At 37.2% G+C, this 19,542-nt stretch overlaps 1 protein-coding gene across 1 annotated transcript in view; it reads left to right on the plus strand.

The window, feature by feature from the left end:
• MSH3 (mutS homolog 3) overlaps window positions 1-19,202 on the plus strand; it is a 173,480-nt gene extending 154,278 nt beyond the window's left edge. The window contains exons 21-24 of the mRNA XM_049766040.1: window positions 5,429-5,615; window positions 8,375-8,504; window positions 16,878-17,043; window positions 19,008-19,202. Coding sequence (XP_049621997.1) covers window positions 5,429-5,615; window positions 8,375-8,504; window positions 16,878-17,043; window positions 19,008-19,116 — 592 coding nt within the window. The 3' untranslated portion in view covers window positions 19,117-19,202. The remainder of the gene's footprint in view (window positions 1-5,428; window positions 5,616-8,374; window positions 8,505-16,877; window positions 17,044-19,007) is intronic.
• The last annotated feature ends 340 nt before the right edge of the window (window positions 19,203-19,542 follow it).

The raw sequence follows: 19,542 nt of genomic DNA on the forward strand, positions 1-19,542 counted from the left end.
CTGTTATTTTCTTTTGAAATTCTTGGACTTCCCCAGAGTAGATTATTAAGAGGTTCTAAGTGCTTGTCCTCATTGTCCTCAGTCATTAAGAACATTGAACTCTACTGGACTAGAAAATGGGGAGAGTGATTTATACCAGCGTTTTTCAACCACTGTGCTGCGGCACATGATTGTGCCGTGAGATATTGTCTGGTGTACCGTGGGAAAAATTTCAATTTCACCCATAACATGTGGCTTCAGATCACAAATAGACCAATCATTAGATTATTTCATAATAAAGTAATTATACAATAATTTCTTTCTGTTTATTTGATTCCTATTCAAGAGAATTACTTTATATATAGTCAATATAGGCACAGAGTTAATTTTTTTTTAACATTTTTTAATGGTGGTGTGGTGGTGTGCCTTGTGATTTTTTTTTCCATAAAAAAGAGTGTGTGCCTTTGCATAAAAAGGTTGAAAAACACTGATTTATACAACCAGCACACTATGCATTTTCTTTGTTGAAAAATTCCTGTGTCCTTTCAGGTAGCTTATTCATTACAGATGCTTTCTGTGACATAAACTAATACAAATTTACCTTTTCCCTGAATTGCTGTCTAGGTGTATTTTCATCTGAAGTGGAAAAATGGCTTTAGTGGGTTTTGTTGGTTATGTTTGCAGTTTGTGTCACAGCTTTTATAAGTCGACTCTAGTACTATATAGCCTGATTTGATTACATCTATTGATAGAAACAATTTTACTGGGAAGTCTTTCCATGCTGTTATTAAAATTGTTTGTTTGTTTGGATGGTTGGTTGGTTTTTGGGTGACATTCAACAGTGTTCGGATTTCTCTTGGCTCTATGTTCAGAAATCATTCCTGGCAAATGTAGGGGACCATATGGGATGCCAGGGATCGAACACACATTGGTCCCGAGTAGACTGCATGCAAGGCAAATGCCCTACCTGCTGTCTTCCAGTCCTAAAGTATTTTTGATACTGCTAGAAAAGCTGTTTTTTTTAACCTGATAATTAAGATCATTTTGCTTTGTCTTAATGTAATGATACAATAGATTATAAGTGTTCTTTAAATATATTGTGGTTTTAAAAATAACATTTGTCTTCCTAATTACACAGTATTTCTTGTTCAGTGTACAAAATTTAAAGTTATAGATGTGCTTTCTGTCTCCCCTCTCTCCCTCTCCTCCTTTCCTTTCTTTCTTCTCCCACTTTTTCCTCATTTCAAGGAAATGAGACCCCTCTTAAAGTGTTTTTGTCTCAAGCTTCCAGACTTCTATGAATTTTTCTTCTGAAATAAATATTATGTTAAGCATTGTTTAAAGAAATAAAAACTAGAAAAACAACATTTTAAAAATTACCTATAATTTCTCTCCCTGCAAAAATTTTTATACTAAACGAAGACAAGTTTAGAATTTATTCTGGACAGAATCCTGCAAATATTTTAGGAAAATGAAATAAAATAGGAACATCATTTATTCAGAAAGAAAGTAAAATAAGCTACAATAAAGTATCTTCTAAACTTATCGCTTAATAAAAATGATATTGTTCCATCTGTGATGACTCCACAGGCAACCCCTTAGAGAGTAGATTCAGAAAATAGACTAGATGTTACCAATGGAAAGGAAGACTGTGGAGTTATTATTATAGATTCTGTAGAGTTTTTATTTAATGATGATGAAACATAGCTATCTACAGTATTGATAACTGAACACTGTACAACATTTTTGTGAATGTGCTTCATGCCACAGATTGTTTACATAAAACTGTTAAGATATTAACTATGTATTAACCATACAATACACTGGGAGGGGGTATCGGGCCATATTTTGATCAGGGTTGATTCATGGTATTTTGATCAGAAGTCATTCCTTACAGTGTTCATGGGACTATCTATATCTATGCTGTGAATCAAACCCAAGTAAGCAGCATGCAAAGCAAGTAACTTAACCCTTCTACTATCAGTCCTTTTATCATACTTTTTTCAGGCATTTAAAGTATATGAAAAAATCTTAATGTAATATAATACTCATTGCCCCAGTTTTATGGTTTGGATATTTAAGCTTCAGTTACTCATTATTCAATACAAAAGACCCCCATTCCCTATTAATGCAATATTTTTCCTTCATGCTAGCATTTTCCTTGCATAACCCCCAAAGAATGATATGAAGAAATAGAGTCCCATCCCATTCACTATAATTAAGTAATATCTAGAATGTTACCTTAAAATATCAAGATCTTTAATTTTTTGAGGCCTTGCACTTGCAGGGCTAAAAAAAATATCAAGATCTCATAAAAATAAACTTAACTTTTCATGTCAATGTTACTTATTTTAGGAGAACTAAAAGAAGGAATAGCTTTTTTCTCTATTAATGCTTTAATCTTTGTTGACCTGTATCAAGGTTACTGGTGAAGAGGAGTAGGGGATTAAGAAAGATTAGACAGCCGCCACTCCTAAAAATATCAGTGACTTTGTCTTCTTAATCATATAATTAGAACTTCTGCTCAGAGCATACTAATTCTAAGATGAAGCCTAAGGTCCATATTTTACATTTCACTACATTTGAAATGATGAAACATAAGATAAAGTCAAGCCTGCTATTTATAAGATTACTCATTTGTAACCAAGACAAAAAGGAAATGGTACTTAGTGCTAAAATTTTATGTCCATAAGATTCTTTTAAGATTTATACAACCAGCACACTATGCATTTTCTTTGTTGAAAAATTTCTATATCCTTTCATGCTAAGATTTATGCTGAGATTTTTTTTAAAAATAAGCTACAGGGGCTGGAGTGATAGCACAGTGGTAGGGCGTTTACCTTGCATGCAACTGATCCAGGACAGACCTTGGTTCAATCCCTGGCATCCCATATGTTACCCCGAGCCAGGAGTGATTTCTGAGCACACAGCCAGAAGTAACCCCTGTCACAGGGTGTGGCCCCAAAAAGCCAAGAAACAAACAAACAAAGAAAAAGCTACATACTTAAGAAATGTTGACAAATCTTTGTATTATTAAACACTTCCCAGAGATAAAAATCCTCCAATGGCCACAGTGATGGGCTGATGAGGCATTGATACTGAATTTCTTTAGTATCTGCTGGACAGTTCTGATACTTTATCATCAGATGACCTGGGAAAATAGAATTGTCATAGAAAGAGCATTGTTTCCTGATGCAGTGACTTTTCTGCTGCCATGGAGTCATCTGAGTGATTACCAGTGATGCTGGACACTTGATCAAGATCTTAATTTGAAAAGTGAATTTCTTTGTAGGAGTTTGTTAAAACAAAGGATTTTGAATTTTAAAGGAAATGGGAAAATAATCCAAAATGGGAAAATAAGCCAAATGCCTTTTGTCTAGAATGGAGTTTTCTAGACTTATTTGTCAGTGCCCTTTGTAAATCTACCATCTTCAAGGGAACAGTCAGAAGGTTCACCCTCAGGGACTGGAGCGATAGCGCAGCAGTAGGGCGTTTGTTTGCCTTGCACATGGCTGACCCAGGATGGACCTGGGTTTCCCCATTGTCCCAATGGTCTCCCAAGCCAGGACCGATTTCTGAGCACATAGCAGGGAGTAACCCCTGAGCATTTTCTGAGGGCTCCCTCAGAAAAGAAGGTTCACCCCATCTCACCCAGCAGTTGTACCTGAGCCTCCTATTGGTCCCTTGAATGTTCCTGTCGGAGGGTGGTATTACCCATTTTGTAATCAGTGATCAGAAGCAATTGCAGCTTATCTGGATCCATCAAAAGGAAAGGTTGAGTTGGTGTCTATCAGTGACAAACCACAAAGAGGATCAGGATGGACACTGGGGCTTCTGTTGGTCTTGTTAGAAAAGTTAGAAAAGCCTTGACACATGAATTAGCATTTTGATGAGCAGAAAGTCTTTTAAAAGTCAACATTTTAAAAGATAAATCACACAAGTCTACTCTCAAACGACACTCACTTCTAGAAAGATGACCAGAAATTTTTTTTTGGATTCATTCTTTGTCGAAGAATCAACAAGCACACAAAAGTAGATATTACTAATCTATTAGTATTATTCTCTACCAAGGCTTTGGCCAGAGGTCATGAAAGCTCATTTTCACCAAGAATCCTAGAAAGTCACGGTATACTAGGTTGCACTAGGTCACTAGGTCACGAAACTTTTATAGCAAAACTCAAATGATATGGGACTGGTAGGGCAGGTAGAGCACTTGCTTTGCATGTGGCCACAAAGGTTCAATCCCTGGCATTCCATACAGTCCCCTGCATACTTCCAGGAGTGCTTGCTGAGTACAGAGCCAGGAGTAACCCCTGAGTACTACCAGGTGTGATCCCAAAACAAAATAAATTTGAAAAACTGCAGACTTAAAAAAAAAGAAAGTCATATAATAAACAATATTTTCTAAAACATTAATTCTTAAACTCGTTATATGGGGAAAAATAGTTGCCAGCACCACAAAAGCAGGTCAAAATGCAAAATTTTAGTAGTTACTGCTAATTCTTGACTTTTGCACGAGTAATACCCAATTATTTTTTTATTTCCCTCCCCCACACCTGATTTCCTTCCCGTTAAATAGGCATTTTCCCAAAAATGTCCTCTAGATAATCATTGTCATAGGTGCTCCTTAACAAGTTTTGAAATGAGTCTCAGAATTGCTCTGTACTAGCTCCTTGTCTAGGAAGTGTACAATGTTTAGTAGAATGTCAAAGATTCGAGGACATCTCACAGGGAAGAAGCCCTTCTATCCTTTGAACTTCTTTCTTGATATTTCTTTGAACTGTGTTCCATGAAATCCACTTTGGAATATTGTAGTACATATATGAAGATTACTAAATATCATTTTAGTTAAAAATATCATCTTTTTATAATTAAGTTATTTCAACATGGCACTTTAACTTTTAATATCAGTCCGGAATCTTCTCAAGGTAACTAGGAAAAACCTAATTGTCAAGTGTTCTAATACTAAAAGATTTTAAACACAAGGAAATCTTTTTTCTCTCTGATTATTTCAAACTTTAGTAAAAATACCAAATTACTTAATTTTACTAAAATTTTGAGTGATCTGTCAGAAGAAAAAAAAATGATAGCATTTGGGGCCGGAGAGATAGCACAGCGATAGGACGTTTGCCTTACATGCAGCTGACCCAGGACGGATGGTGGTTCAAATCCCAGCATCCTATATGGTCCCCCAAGTCTGCCAGGAGTGATTTCTAAGCGCAGAGCCGGGAATAACCCCTGAGCACTGCCAGTTGTGACCCCCTCCAAAAAAAAAAAAACCAATAGCAACAACAAAAAAAGGTAACATAGTTTACTATGCGATTCTATCCAGAACTTTGAGGTCAGGCACACTTTGATATCTAGCATATTTTTATATTTAATATATATTTATAAAAATGTCTGGCTCCCTAATAACAGGAAAATCAAGCTGTCTTTATTGTATTTGTAGAATGGGAGCTGCTGATAATATATATAAAGGGCGAAGTACATTTATGGAAGAACTGACTGATACAGCAGAAATCATAAGAAAAGCAACACCACGGTCTTTGGTTATCTTGGATGAACTGGGTAGAGGAACAAGCACCCATGATGGAATTGCCATTGCTTATGCTACACTTGAGTATTTTATTAGGGATGTAAGTATCTTGCATGTCTTTTTTTCTGCATAGGCATCAGGATTCTTGGTGCTGTGTTGGAACTGACTACCAAAAGCATTTTAGCTTATTTTATTGAATCTGCTGATCAAAATGGCTGTGTATCATCTTCTCTCATCGTTCCAGATGTGTCTCTCACAAACCTAAGTGCTTAGTAAAAGAGGATGGCCTCTTCCAAATAGCAACCGACTGTTCTTCAGTTGAAATTATACAAGTAGCTATGTTCCCCTGCTAGCATCTTCCAACAAGCTTTCAAAAGCAATTTAGTAGTATTTCAAAACCTTCAGGATACAATTTTGACAAAATATTTGCTGTTATTTCTATTTTCAGTACTTCTGTAACTGCTTGTAGATTTTTATTGTTTGGGGGGAATGGGGAGAAAAGGGCTTAGACTATACCTAGCAATACTTGGGGGAATACTCTTAGTTCTGTTTTAGAGGACCACTTCTGGTGGTGCTCAGGGGACAGTGTGGTTCTGGGTATTGAACCTGCACTTCTATATATAATGTAAAGTACGTGCTCAACTTTTGGTTTATTTCTCCCACTTTTTTCCAGACTTGTAAATGTTAATGAAGAGGTCATTGAAGAGGTTTCTTTCTTTCTTTCTTTCTTTCTTTCTTTCTTTCTTTCTTTCTTTCTTTCTTTCTTTCTTTCTTTCTTTCTTTCTCTTTCTTTCTTTCTTTCTTTCTTTCTCTCTTTCTTTCTTTCTCTCTCCCTCTCTTTCTCTTTCTTTCTCTCTCTCTCTTTCTTTCTTTCTCTCTCTCTCTCTCTTCTCTCTCTCTCTTTCTTTCTTTCTTTCTTTCTTTCTTTCTTTCTTTCTTTCTTTCTTTCTTTCTTTCTTTCTTTCTTTCTTTCTTTCTTTCTTTCTTTCTTCCTTCCTTCCTTCCTTCCTTCCTTCCTTCCTTCCTTTCCTTTCTTTCCTTTCTTTCTTTCTTTCTTCTTTTTTTTTAGGAGACAAGGTTTTATTGCAAGTCCCTAGCCACCATGTGTGGCTTCTAAGCTAAGCAGCATCTTTTCTCCTCCAGCTTCTATCCTGTCTCTCCTCTCTTCATCCTGCCTCCAAGGTTTCTTAATGATCAAGAATCCTGAATATTTTTATAGATGAAAGCCTTAAATTTCATGCTGTCTCTTGATTGCTGAAGTAGGAAAAAGAGATCAGAGAGGAAGAATGAGAGGTTAGATGTTGCTGCTGATGCCTTAAATGGCTTGAGGAGAGCAGTGCTTCTGTCAAACCTTTAGGTCTCTTGACTAAAAATGACTGTCAGGTCAGGGAAGGGGAACCTTGGTGACATCTGGTCCTAAGTTCTTTTATGGCAGATTTTAAGGTCAGCTTTTTAAAGAAATCCTGCCTTGCCAGGTTTATTTACACCAGTTGTATGAGAAGGCACTTGTCTGACTTTTAATAAGATGAATATCAGATAAATCAGAGAGTTCTTTTTTTTTTTTGTCGTCTTGTTAATTATTTTTTTATTATAATATAATTTTATTTTGATCATAGTGGCTTACATATTGTTGACAATAATATTTTAGGTACATATTTACATAAAATCAGGAGGGATTCCCATCCATCACCGAATTGTTCTCCCTACCTGTCCGTTTTTGTCTTCCCTCCCATTTCTTCTTCCCTCACCCCCAGGGCGGCTAGAATATGTGGTCCCCTCTGTATCTAACCTATTACTTAGTAGTCTTGCACCTGTTTGGTCTTGAGGCCTCCCTTATTTCCCCCTTTAACTGGAGGCAAGACCAGCTATTTCAAGTTATGTGGTTTTGCCTGAAAAAGAAAAAAGTAATAAATTGGGGTAAGAGTCTAATTGTCCCTTCTATTAAAGTTTTGGTCAAGATTTGGTATTAACATCACTAAAAGTTGAGATATAGAGAATAATAATCATATGTGTTTTAAAGTAATGCTTATTAAACATTTGACAAATGCTGATACTAAGAAACAAAGCTATAAGTGTAATAGAATGTTGAAGAAAAAGCTTTTATTTACAGAATACCAACTAATAATTAAAGTTTGTACTTTAACTCAACATCATGATAATTCAAGTAAGGCTTATCAATGGTGGTAAAATCTTTGGATGAAAGATTGTTAGGGAAAGGAATATTCACAGAATATCACCCTATAGGTTATTACAAAAAGAAATGTGGCAGTACTGTGAAGTTTTCTGGGTACCCATTCAGTCCAAATGCTCAAATTTAGCAGCCCTAATAATAGAGCAAAGAGAAGTTTCCTGAGTGTAATAATTTTATTTTAATTATGTAGAGGGATGCTTTTGTTCTCAGGCAAGAAAAGACAAATTATTAAAAATCTAGGGATGAAATACTGTATCTTTGTTTCTCAAGTAATTTAGGAAAAGGGAGAGAAAGAATATTAGAGCAGGACAAATATGGGAAAATACTAATCATTTAATACAGAGCGTGTGGACATTCATCGTACTTTTTTTTTTTTTGTGTGGTTTTTGGGTCACACCCGGCAGTGCTCAGGGGTTATTTCTGGCTCCAGGCTCAGAAATTGCTCCTGGCAGGCACAGGGGACCATATGGGGCTCCGGGATTCGAACCGATGACCTCCTGCATGAAAGGCAAACGCCTTACCTCCATGCTATCTCTCCGGTCCCTCATTGTACTTTTCTTGAAACATTTTGAGGGCTTGAAATTTTTCCAAACAAATTTAGAATACAATTATGATTAAATTAAAACTTTAAAACAAAGTGACATTTTATTATGTGTCTTATTTTGTAGGTGAAATCCTTAACCCTGTTTGTCACCCACTATCCTCCAGTTTGTGAATTAGAAAAAAGTTACTCAGAACAAGTGGGCAATTATCACATGGGATTCTTGGTCAATGAGGATGAGAGCAAACACAATCCAGGTATGAAATTCTGCAGAATTATCTAAAATATTAAGAATGTTGTTGGGTTACACACTTGTGTGCTTCCAGAGTTCACACACTTTATTTGTGGTGTTTGTACACTCTTGGTTGTAGTACACTGAAGGTACCACACTTGGTTATGATACTGTGGATCCAAAAAAAACAGTGTTGCTGGAGAGGTGCTTAATGCATGTGGCTCAGCATCAGGAAACAAACTCTCAGCATTGTGCTTGAAAAAGAAAGGCTTTTGCTACCCTGGGCCCCAGCAATGATTTTTTTTTTTTTAAGCTTACTACCCTGTGGGCCAGGAATGCCTTACATTATGAAAAAATTCCAAGATACTAGAATACTAGTCCAAGATACTAGAATCAAGATTTTGGTTTGGAAAAGTTGTAAGAATGGATCTGAAAAAGAAAGCAGACAACTGCTCCAAATGAAACAAAGCAACGAATCTAAGCTAAAGTAACTGAGCCATGCCTTTCACCCCCATGCAGTCATGAAAAGTACATCATAAATTGTCTCATAGAGGCAGTTATGTTCATATCAGTCTGTCTCCAAAAATATGGGAGCTTATAAGCTAAAGCCCAACGGGATGAGCAGAATTGAGTTTCCTATAGTGAAGTCTCAGTGAAAAGCATTTGTAAACTGATTACTCACTCTCAGTTTGATAGCTTAAGTGATTTGGCATTTTATTTTATTGAGTTCAGTTTTTATTTATGAACATAAATTTACAGTTAAATGATGCTAAAAGGCTCATGTTCACAGGCAGCCGCCCCCTGCCCTTTCCTTTCATTGAATACTTCCTCCCACTTCCAGTCCCAGTCAGCTACTTTAAAGTCTTTCATCCATTTCTTCCATATTTCATAGAAAAGCTTCATTTTTCTTTCTGTTGGCTCATCCTTTTGACATACTATTGACTAATGTCTTGCTGTGTTGGCTAAGGGTCTTCAGCCTTCCCTCCCTCTGTTCTTCCCGTATAGTCATTCACTTCCCTTTTTGCTTCATTCATATTTATCATTTACGCTGCTAATGTCAGTATCTATTACTTGTTCAAGTGACAGTTTTGAATTCAAGTGTATTTTTTTAGAACTGTTTCTGTTTACTTAAAGTAATGATTACTCGAGGGCCAGAAATAGTACAGAGGGTGAAACACTTACTATGCATGCAGCTGATTTAGGTTCAATTCCCTGCATCACATATTATTACCCAAGCATCACCAGAAGTGATTCCTGAGTGCAGAGCCAGAAGTTTTTAAGCATTGCCAGGTGTTCTTCCCACCACCCAAAATCACAAAACAAACAACCAAAAAAAAGTAATAATTACCTTGTTTTAATTTTTTGTTTCACTATTTTGGTTCTCTCTATAGCTTAATTTTGTAGTTTTGTAGAACATTCTGGATGTTTCCCCACATGACTGAAGCCATTAGTTTTACTATTATGTGTTTCATTCTTCCAGTAACTTTCCCTCTGCTTATTTGAAGTATTGGCTGGCATTCTAATTTTTGTTTTGTTTTGTTTTGGGGGCCATATGCAGCAGTGCTCAAGGATTACTTTTGGCTTTGTGCTTAGAATTCACTCCTGATGGGTCTCATGGAACCATGTGGTGTGTTAGGTATCAAACCTGGGTTGACTCTGCAAAGCAAGCCCCTTACTATAGTATTATCTCTCCAGCCTCTGTGACTCAGTTGTTATCCTAAGCCTTCCCTGTTTCCTTGTCCTAGAAATTCTCCTATTCTCTTCTGTGAGCGTGATTACAAATAAGAGAACAGTTGGGCACCTAATGCCTCTGACAATAAGTGGTTTTGTAATTTCGTGTTACCTCAGAGGAAGAGTGGCTTTTTGTTCCTTTCTGTAATCTTTTATAGACTCTTCTCCTGAACTGCTAGCTTCAATATCAGGCTAGTAGCAAGACGTCCCATGTAGAATTAACAGAATTAACAAAGTAAGAAAAGGATACAGCATTTCCTGTGACTCTTAATGGCAAGGGAGCTTTTCTCAGGTGCCCACTAAAAACTCTTCAGGACCCGTCTTCTCAGATCTGAGTCTGAAAAAACTCATGCCCCCTTTTTTTGTGTGTGTGGTAGAGAAGTTGTTGGGGCCACACCTAGTAGTATTTAAGTGCCATTCCTAACTGTGCTCAGGAATGAACCTGGCAGTGTCCAATGGGCCTTATGTGGTGCCAGGGGGTTTGATGCTGTGTCAGTGGGATACAAGGCAAGTGCTTTAATCCCTGCATTATATAGCTCATTCTTATTACATATAATTCTATTACATAAAATGGCTTTCTGATTGTTTTAGGCTCACTTCAGGCACTGCTAAGGAGCTATTCATTGCTCAGTTCTTGCGGGTCATTCCTCGTGGTGCTCAAGGGAACATGCAGTGCCAGGGATAGAGTCAGAACCTTGCAGGGGTCTCAAACTCGCAGCCCGCGGGCCGCAAACGGCCCTCCGTACAACATTTTGTGGCCCTGCCCTAGAGGAATCTTTTTTTGTTTTTGTTTTGTTTTAGTTGTTTGGGTCACACCCCCCCAATGTTCAAGGCTTACTACTGACTTTGCACTCAAGGATCACCCCGACTTTGCCTCCTGCGGCCCCCAGGTAAATTGAGTTTGAGACCCCTGCATGTGCTCCATGGGGCTGGAGAGAGAGCACAGTGGTAGGACGTTTGCCTTGCAAGCAGCCAATCCAGGATGGATGGTGATTTGAATCCCAGCATCCCATATGGTCTCCCTGAGCCTGCCAGAAGTGATTTCTGAGCGCAGAGCCAGGAGTAACCCCTGAGTACCACTGGGTGTGACCCAACCCCCCCCCAACAAAGTGTGTGTGTGTGTGCTATTTCTCCAGTCCACATCTCACTCTTAAAGCAGTTTCCAGAGAGAGACTGCTAGAAGTGCCTTGGCTAAGTGTTTGGAAGAGTAGTGTTATGCATTGTAAATTCAGGGCTTTCTTATCAGTATAATATATTTTGGGTAAAATCCTAATAAAATCAACTAAAAGAGGCAAAATTGTCTAGTCTTTGCATCAATAAAATATATCTATTATACCTTTATAACACTTAAAATTTAGCTAGGACTGAATTTTAAGATTAAAAATAATTTTCAGGGATGGAGAGATAGCACAGTGGTAGGGCCTTTATCTTGCACATGGCCAACCTGGAACAGACCCAGGTTTGATTCCTAGCATCCCATATGATCCCCCAAACTTGCTAGGAGCAATTTTTGAGCACAGAACCAGGAGTAACCGAGTGTGGCCCAAAACCCAAAAACAACAAAAACAAAATTTTTTTCACTCAAAATTTGAAGCATTGCTCCCTTGCCTAATCTCTTCTAGTAGTACTCCTGGTTATATTCAGCTATACTTCAGTTATCTCTGACCTGATTCCTTCTGCAGGTTTTTCTATACATCAGTAATAAGATGCTGAAAGGCCTTTTGAATGACTTCAATGTTACATTTAATTTTCTAGTTCCCTGGTGTGGCTGATTAAACAGTGAAATATATATTGGAAAGTCACATAGTCTCGTCCATTTCCAATTTTTTTATAAATTTGTTCTAATGATCTTAGAGCCAGAAATAGGATATACCTTAAGACACTTGCCTAGTATGTGGCTATGTCCACAATACTGGTTTGAAACTTGGCACTAAATACGATTTCAAGTATGACCCCCACACACATACTCCTCCCTGACAAACAAAAAAAGAAAACCACTTCATCAAATTACTCTCCAATCAGTACCTAAAGAAGGTAACTTTAAATTTAATTTTTCTGAAGCCTAGCAGTGTGGGTCAGTGATGAAAAGCACCTCTTCTTGCAAGCCTGAGGTTATAAGTTTGATCCTTGGTGTCCCACACATGCAATCAAGCATGATTCCAACAACTCTTCTGTCTAAGCACCCCAACAGAGTACTTTTCTAGTGCTCTGCTAGGTTTGAACAATCCCTACAGCTAAAGTGTGACTGCTGGTGAACACTGCAGCCGTGCAAGTATTGTGACTAGGAGGACAGTCTCCAGTAAGTACTATTGTACCACAACTAAATGAGTATAGTTGTAACCTGGCAAACTCGTGTGCAAACATTGCCTGCAGTCACCACCATAGCCGAGTATGTGAGCACAGTGACTAAATGTGTCCAACTACTAGTCTTAATAATAGCAACAGAAAATGAAAAAGCAGACAACTCTCTCAAAAATGTCAATCAAATTTTGCTTGTTTCCTTGTAACAAAGCAGCAACAGTGAGTTACAATTTACATTGACTTTAACTAGTGTCAGATAAACATATTTCAATACTATTCATTTTGGGAACGGGGTTAGAGGGAGGACAACTTTGGTGGTGGGAATTCCCTTGATTCAATGTCAATATGTACCTAAAATATTACTGTGAAAGATAAGTAATACACTTTGGTCAAAATAAAAATTATTAAAAAAAAAAAAAAAGAATGATGCTGTGAGAAAACAGAAAAAAAAATCTTAAAAAAAAAAGAAATAGTCATAGTTAAAAAAAAAAAAAGGAAAGGACTAGAGAGATAATATAGCAATTAAGGTGCTTGCCTTGCACTTGGCCAAGTTTGATCCCCAGTACTCCACAAGAAAAGAAGAAAAAGAGAATATGTTTATAAGTAAAGTCTTACCAATAGCTTTAATTTGGGGGGCATGAGGAAATGAGTTGTTGTGACTAGAGAAATTGCACAAAGGTCTGGGTACAAACTTTGCATGCAGGAAGACCTGGTTCAATTCTGGTACCATGTTTCTCCAAACACTGCTGGTACCATGTTTCTCCAAACACTGCTGGTACCATGTTTCTCCAAACACTGCTGGAAGAGGTTCAAAAAGAGAAATAAGTTGTTTTTACTGTCTTCTCTCCTATTTGACTTCCTCTGCATATTCATCAAACATATATGCACTCACTCTCCCTCCTTCTCTTCACTCCTTTTCCAGTTGAAGAGGGATGATGTATATGTTTTTTGTTATAGGGCACAGCATACCCAATGGTACTCAGGGATTACTCCCAACTGTGCTTCAAGAGAAGCTCATGACAGGCCTCAGGAGACTATTTTTGGTGTTGAGGATTGAACCCCCATCCTCTACAAAGCATTGACTCAGCCTATTGAGCAATCTCTCTGACTCCTTGAATTACATTATAGTCTTAAGGTAGAACATAACTACCAAAAAGAACTCCCTAGTTGATTATGGAAAAATGGACTCATTATCCTCATTATTTACTTTTATAGTGTGAAAATTGTCATAATTAATATGATAGTAAAAACCAATATATGATAGGAAAATAGCAACTATTTGCTAATGAATATTCATTATATGTGAGAAATATTTTATATGATACAACATTTTATAACCATAATTATTGCATATACAAAGTATATTGTAGCTATATGAGTAGTACATTGAGAGAGAAAGCAAAATGGCCATCACCAAAGCAAATGTTTAAGGGGTAAGTTTTTGGCATTTAGGAAGTAGATTTTAGAAATGAATGAATGAATAGATGAGTTAATGAATGGGTAGGAGGAATGGTTGAATAGAAAGACAGATGAATAAATCTTTCTTAGACCAAAATGAAGACATGAGGAGAAAAAGGACAGAAAGGAGGAATGGTTGGACAGATATTAACATGAGAATCAACATGAGAACAAAATTATACAGGAGAATCTTGGATGTAGAAAAATCCAGACTAAATCATTTGACAATTAAGAAAATTTTTCTGTCTAAAAGAAGAGTTTCGGTTTTTGTTTGATTTCTTCTCTTCTTTTTACTTCTGGCCTTGAGAGCACTGATAAGTAACAAAAATGTATTCAGTTTATTAAACACTGTTCCACAAGCTTCTTTCCTAGTTTAATTTTATCCCCTTCCTCATCTGTTTTATGTGATCCTCCAATTTTATTTGGAAACAAAAAAATAGCTTCTTATTTCTGTAAGGAGATAGTAAATTGGATTAGGTGGTTGCCTTGAATGCAACCAACTGTGGTTCAATCTCTGTCGCTGTTCAGTCCTGTAAGCTACCTAGGAATGATCCCTGAGCATAGAACCAGGAGTAAGCCCTGAGCACTGCCAGGTGTGACCCAAAAGTGAACAAACAAATAAAAAAAAATCTTCATAATGGTTTATAATATAAGTTCTTTGCTCTCTATTACTGAGTCTTAGCATGCTATTTACCTTCCACTTTCCATATTAAACCTTAAAAGGGAACTTTTCCTCCATCTCAGAATTGTTAGAGGAAATTTTTATTATCCTTCAAATATTGGCATATTTTATTTTACTGAACAAGATAAAGTGAACATATTTATCAGGTTAAATGAAATATACAATGAGCTTTTCAGTGGAAAATGTTTGCTGAACCTTGAGGCCTTTCCTCTCAAAAAAAAAAAAAAATAGTGCCAGCCTTTTAAAATTTACTGAAGGGGCTAGAGAGTGAGTAGAATGCCTACTTTGCATGAGACTGAACTGAGTTCAAAACCCAGCATCCCAGATGTCCCCCAAGCCCACCAGAAGTCATTACTGAGCACAGAACCAGGAGTGACCCCTCAGTATAGCATATGTGGCCCAGAAACTAAACAAAAAAGAATAAAATTCTGTGAAAAGGTTGGAAGGTGCCTTGTTGGGAAAGACATTGCCCCAGAGAAAATACTGACACAGAGGGAGGTTTCCCAATTATCATCCCCAAAGGAAAAGAGCTAAACAGTAAACCTCCCCAAAACTTTAAATACTGAATGGACCTTTTTGTGCCTTATTTTCATATGTGAATATGGAACCAAAAGTATAAATCTATGGAACGGAAAATGCACATAAAAGATTACGTTAAGCTAACCTATAAAGATAACTCAAAAGAATTAAACTTTGCAGAAAGCATACTAAAACTTCACAATTAAAATTACTGACGTATAGGGCTGGAGCAATAGCACAGTGGTAAGGCATTTACCTTGCACACGGCCAACACAGAACGGATCCCAGTTTGAATCCCAGCATCCCACATAGTCCCCTGAGCCTGCCAGGAGCAATTTCTGAGCAAAGAGCCGGGAGTAACCCCTGAGCACTGCTGGATGTAACCCGAAAACCTATAGAGATGAGGGACGGAAGGACCGGCTCACGATATGAAGCTCACCACAAAGAGTGATGAGTGCAGTTAGAGAAATAACTACATTAACAGCTACCATGACAGTGTTATTGAGTGAGAGAAGTAGAATGCCTGTCTCGAATACAAGCAGGGTTGGGGGAGGAGGGAGTTAGGGGGCATTGGTAGTGGGAATATTGCATTGGTGAAGTCTTTTTATGACTGTAACCCAACTACAAATATGTTTGTAATCATGATGCTTAAATAAAGATATTATAAGAAAAAAATAAAATTACTGATCTAAGAGATAGGAGTAGAGGTTTTCTAAGAATTGGGAATTTTTTTGTTTGTTTTTAATTAGAAAATGAATAGATTTTATTGTTTGTTGGCTGAGTTTGGTTTTGGTTTTGGTCAAATAAATGATCAATGTAGTAAAGAATTGTTTGAAGGAAAACTTGGCCAGGGTTTTAACGAATCAGAGGGTTATTTTTATGATATAATGTACCAGAACCTGAATTTAATCTCTAGTTCTACATGACTCCCCAACAGTTTTTACCTATAAAAAACTGGTGTTGCTCTAGTGCAGGGTCTCAGACTTGCAGCCCGTGGGCCGTTTGCGGCCCTCCATACAACATTTTGTGGCCCTGCCCTAGAGGAATCTTTTTTTTTTTTGTTTTGTTTTAGTTGTTTGGGTCACACCCCCCCAATGTTCAAGGCTTACTACTGACTTTGCACTCAAGGATCACCCCAACTTTGCCTCCTACGGGCCCCAGGTAAATTGAGTTTGAGACCCCTGCTCTAGTGTATCTTTGTTTTTTTATTCTATAAGGCAAAAATTATATCATATATTTGAATTATTCCCCCCCCTCTTTTTTTTTTTTCCTTTGTTTTTGGTGGTACACAGGAGCCATTCCTGAGGTAGTATGCTTGGACACCAGGTGGTGTCAGGGCTGGAACACGGGTCTCTTACATGCAGTGCATGTACTCCAGCCTTTGATTCAACTTCTCAGTTCCCAATTCAACACCTACAGCAGATAGAATAAAACTGCTTCTCCATTTGTAGTCATTAAAAATCACTTTAAGTAAGCAAGAAGATCCTAAGTGTAAAAGTATGTTCAGAATAATATGCATCATTTTTCTTGGTATACAATTAATCAAAAAAACCAACTTGTGACCAGGACCCATGGATTTCTTTTCTAATATAACTTATGTTGTATATTTTAATATGAAATTATAAGAATTTATAATGTCTTCTTTAATCCTCTGATTTCTTTCAACTTGCAGTCTTAATTTTCTTATTTTTTAATTTTATATTATAGATGAAGAAGTCCCTGATTTTGTCACATTTCTCTATCAAATAACCAGAGGAGTTGCAGCAAGAAGTTATGGACTAAATGTAGCTAAACTAGCAGATGTTCCTGGGGAAATTTTAAAGAAAGCAGCTAGCAAGTCAAAAGAGCTGGAAGAATTAGTAAACATGAAAAGGTCAGAATGATTTTGCTGCCTTTTTTAGTTTATAATCTAAATTGTCCAAGGATGATGATTGTTCTGTAAACGAACATTACATATACCATTAGAGATCTCTTAATTGGGGAGGGAGGGGATACACCAGTGGTGCTCAGGGGTTTCTTCTAACTCTGAACTCAGGGATCACTCCTGGCAGCCCTCTGGGGACCTTATGGGATACTGGGATTGAACCCAGAACCCAGAAACGCTCTACCAGCTGTGCTATCTCTCTAGCCCCTTACTTTACTAAGATCTTCATTAAGAAGCTAGGCTGAGGGCTGGAGCAATAGCACAGTGGTTAGGGAATTTGCCTTGGACCAACCCAGGTTCAATCCTGCATCCCATATGGTCCTCTGAGCCTTCCAGGAGTGATTTCTGAGTACAGACCAGGAGTAACCCTTGAGCACTGCTGGATGTGGCCCCAAAACCAATAAATAAATAAATAAATAAACAAGAAGCTAGGTTGGTTTTTCAATCATTTTTCTAAAAAATTAGACTAACTCCTTAATGCATGCCAACACATTAGTTGCTTAAAGCATTTCATTATTAAAAAAAGTTACTAAAACAAATGTCTTAAGTTATGTTATTTAAAAGCTTAAAAGTACTTTTTTTTTGTTCATATATTGCATTCAGATAGCAATGGTTGAATTTTAGGATTTAGAAATTTAGAATTTTGTCAGGAAATGATTCAAAAAATATTATACTATATATATGTCACTTAATAGGGTGTGAACAGGTTTGCAGGGATCAAAACCAGAATCTTATACATGTTTCATATGTGTTGTACCTCTGACTGACATTACTCTCTCTACAAGTCATATATTCAGCAGATTGTAGCCAATTTTTTTGCTGAACTAACTTTTCTTTGTTACCAAAAATTGAGTTTCTTAAAACCCATTCTTTTTCTCGAGGCCCCTTTTTGCCCAAGAATTTTTACATAGCCCCAAACACACATGCACGTACACGCGCGCACACACACGCGCGCACACACACACACACACACACATAAATAGGCAATAAAACCAAACATTTAGGGGGCTGGAGTGGTGGCGCAAACAGTAGAGCGTTTACCTTACATGCGCTAACCTAGGACGAACCTTGGTTTGATCCCCCAGTGTCCCATATGGTCCCGCAAGCCAGAAGCGATTTCTGAGCACATAGCCAGGAGTAACCCCTGAGTGTCACCGGAAGTGGCCCCAAAATCAAAAAATTAAAAAAAAAGAAATTTAGTCTACTAAATCACAGAGAACTTTATTCTAAAACAAATGTTAAAAGTTTTAGTGAACCCATATAGGATCATAACCAATAATTTAGCAGGCTGTTCTTGTACTTATCTTTACATACATAAACTGGATTCTTGTAACAGTCCTGTGAGCTGTTTACTATTTAATACTATTTATGTTATAACAGTAGTATAATACTGTTATAACATTTACTCTTATAAATACTGTTCCCTGTTATGGTTTGGAAAAGAGAGGCCAACTAAGAGGAGGAAAAACAACAGGGAAACCAGGGTCACACACAGTTAGGGGCAAGCAATAAATGGAACGGATACTGGAGTGCTCACACCCTAAACAATTAGATGGTTTGCTCTTCTGCCAAAAAAAAAAAAAAAGATTTATGTTTCTCCTTTATAGTTAAATTTATTTTATTAAATAAGTTTTAATTTTCATCCTATGAACATATACAGCCTCTGCCTGAATTAAGTTAGGGAGAGCTTGGCTTCTCTATTCCGCAGGACATGGTACTGAACAACAGTCTGAGATCATGATTTCTAATTATTGCAGTAGCACTGGAAACTCTCCCTTATGTGAGGATGACTCTGACAGCCTCCTCTGCATAGCCTACCTGATATGCTTGTAAATGGTTTTTGCTTTTGTTCATTTGCATGGTTCCCCAGTAATTTTATTTATAAAATAAATGGTGTTTTATTTCTTCCCCAGGAGCAAGCTAAAGTGTTTTACAGAGTTATGGAGCATCAATGACAAAAAAGATCTGCAAAACTGGACAGAACAATTTAGAATGGAAGGAATTCCAGACTTGTCTTCCTGATTAGAACAGAAACTGTTTTCAAACAAAAGTTGAGGAATCAAAGTTCCTCTACCAAAAAACATTTCTTCAGTCACAGCCCATCTTTGTGTGATGAGTATAAATCACAACTATGGCATATTCTGTTTGGAATCCAAACTGTTTGGGGAAAAAAAATACAATGGGGGGGGGAACGGAACTGGTAACTACAATGAATTTCTCATTAAATAGAAATAGTCAATAACAGGCGTGCGCGCATGTGTGTGTGTGTGTGTGTTCAATATAACGAAGAATTTTTTTTTCTTCTAATTTTCATTAAGACACTGTGATTTACAAAACTGTTCAGGATAGAATTGTTTCTGGTTTGCAATGTATCATCACCATTGTCTCCCTTTCTCCATGTCCCCAGGTTGCCTCCTGTCCACCTTCCTCAGTCTGCCCTCTGGCAAA

This window comes from Suncus etruscus, chromosome 2, assembly GCF_024139225.1.
Source record: "Suncus etruscus isolate mSunEtr1 chromosome 2, mSunEtr1.pri.cur, whole genome shotgun sequence".
Lineage (NCBI taxonomy): Eukaryota > Metazoa > Chordata > Mammalia > Eulipotyphla > Soricidae > Suncus > Suncus etruscus.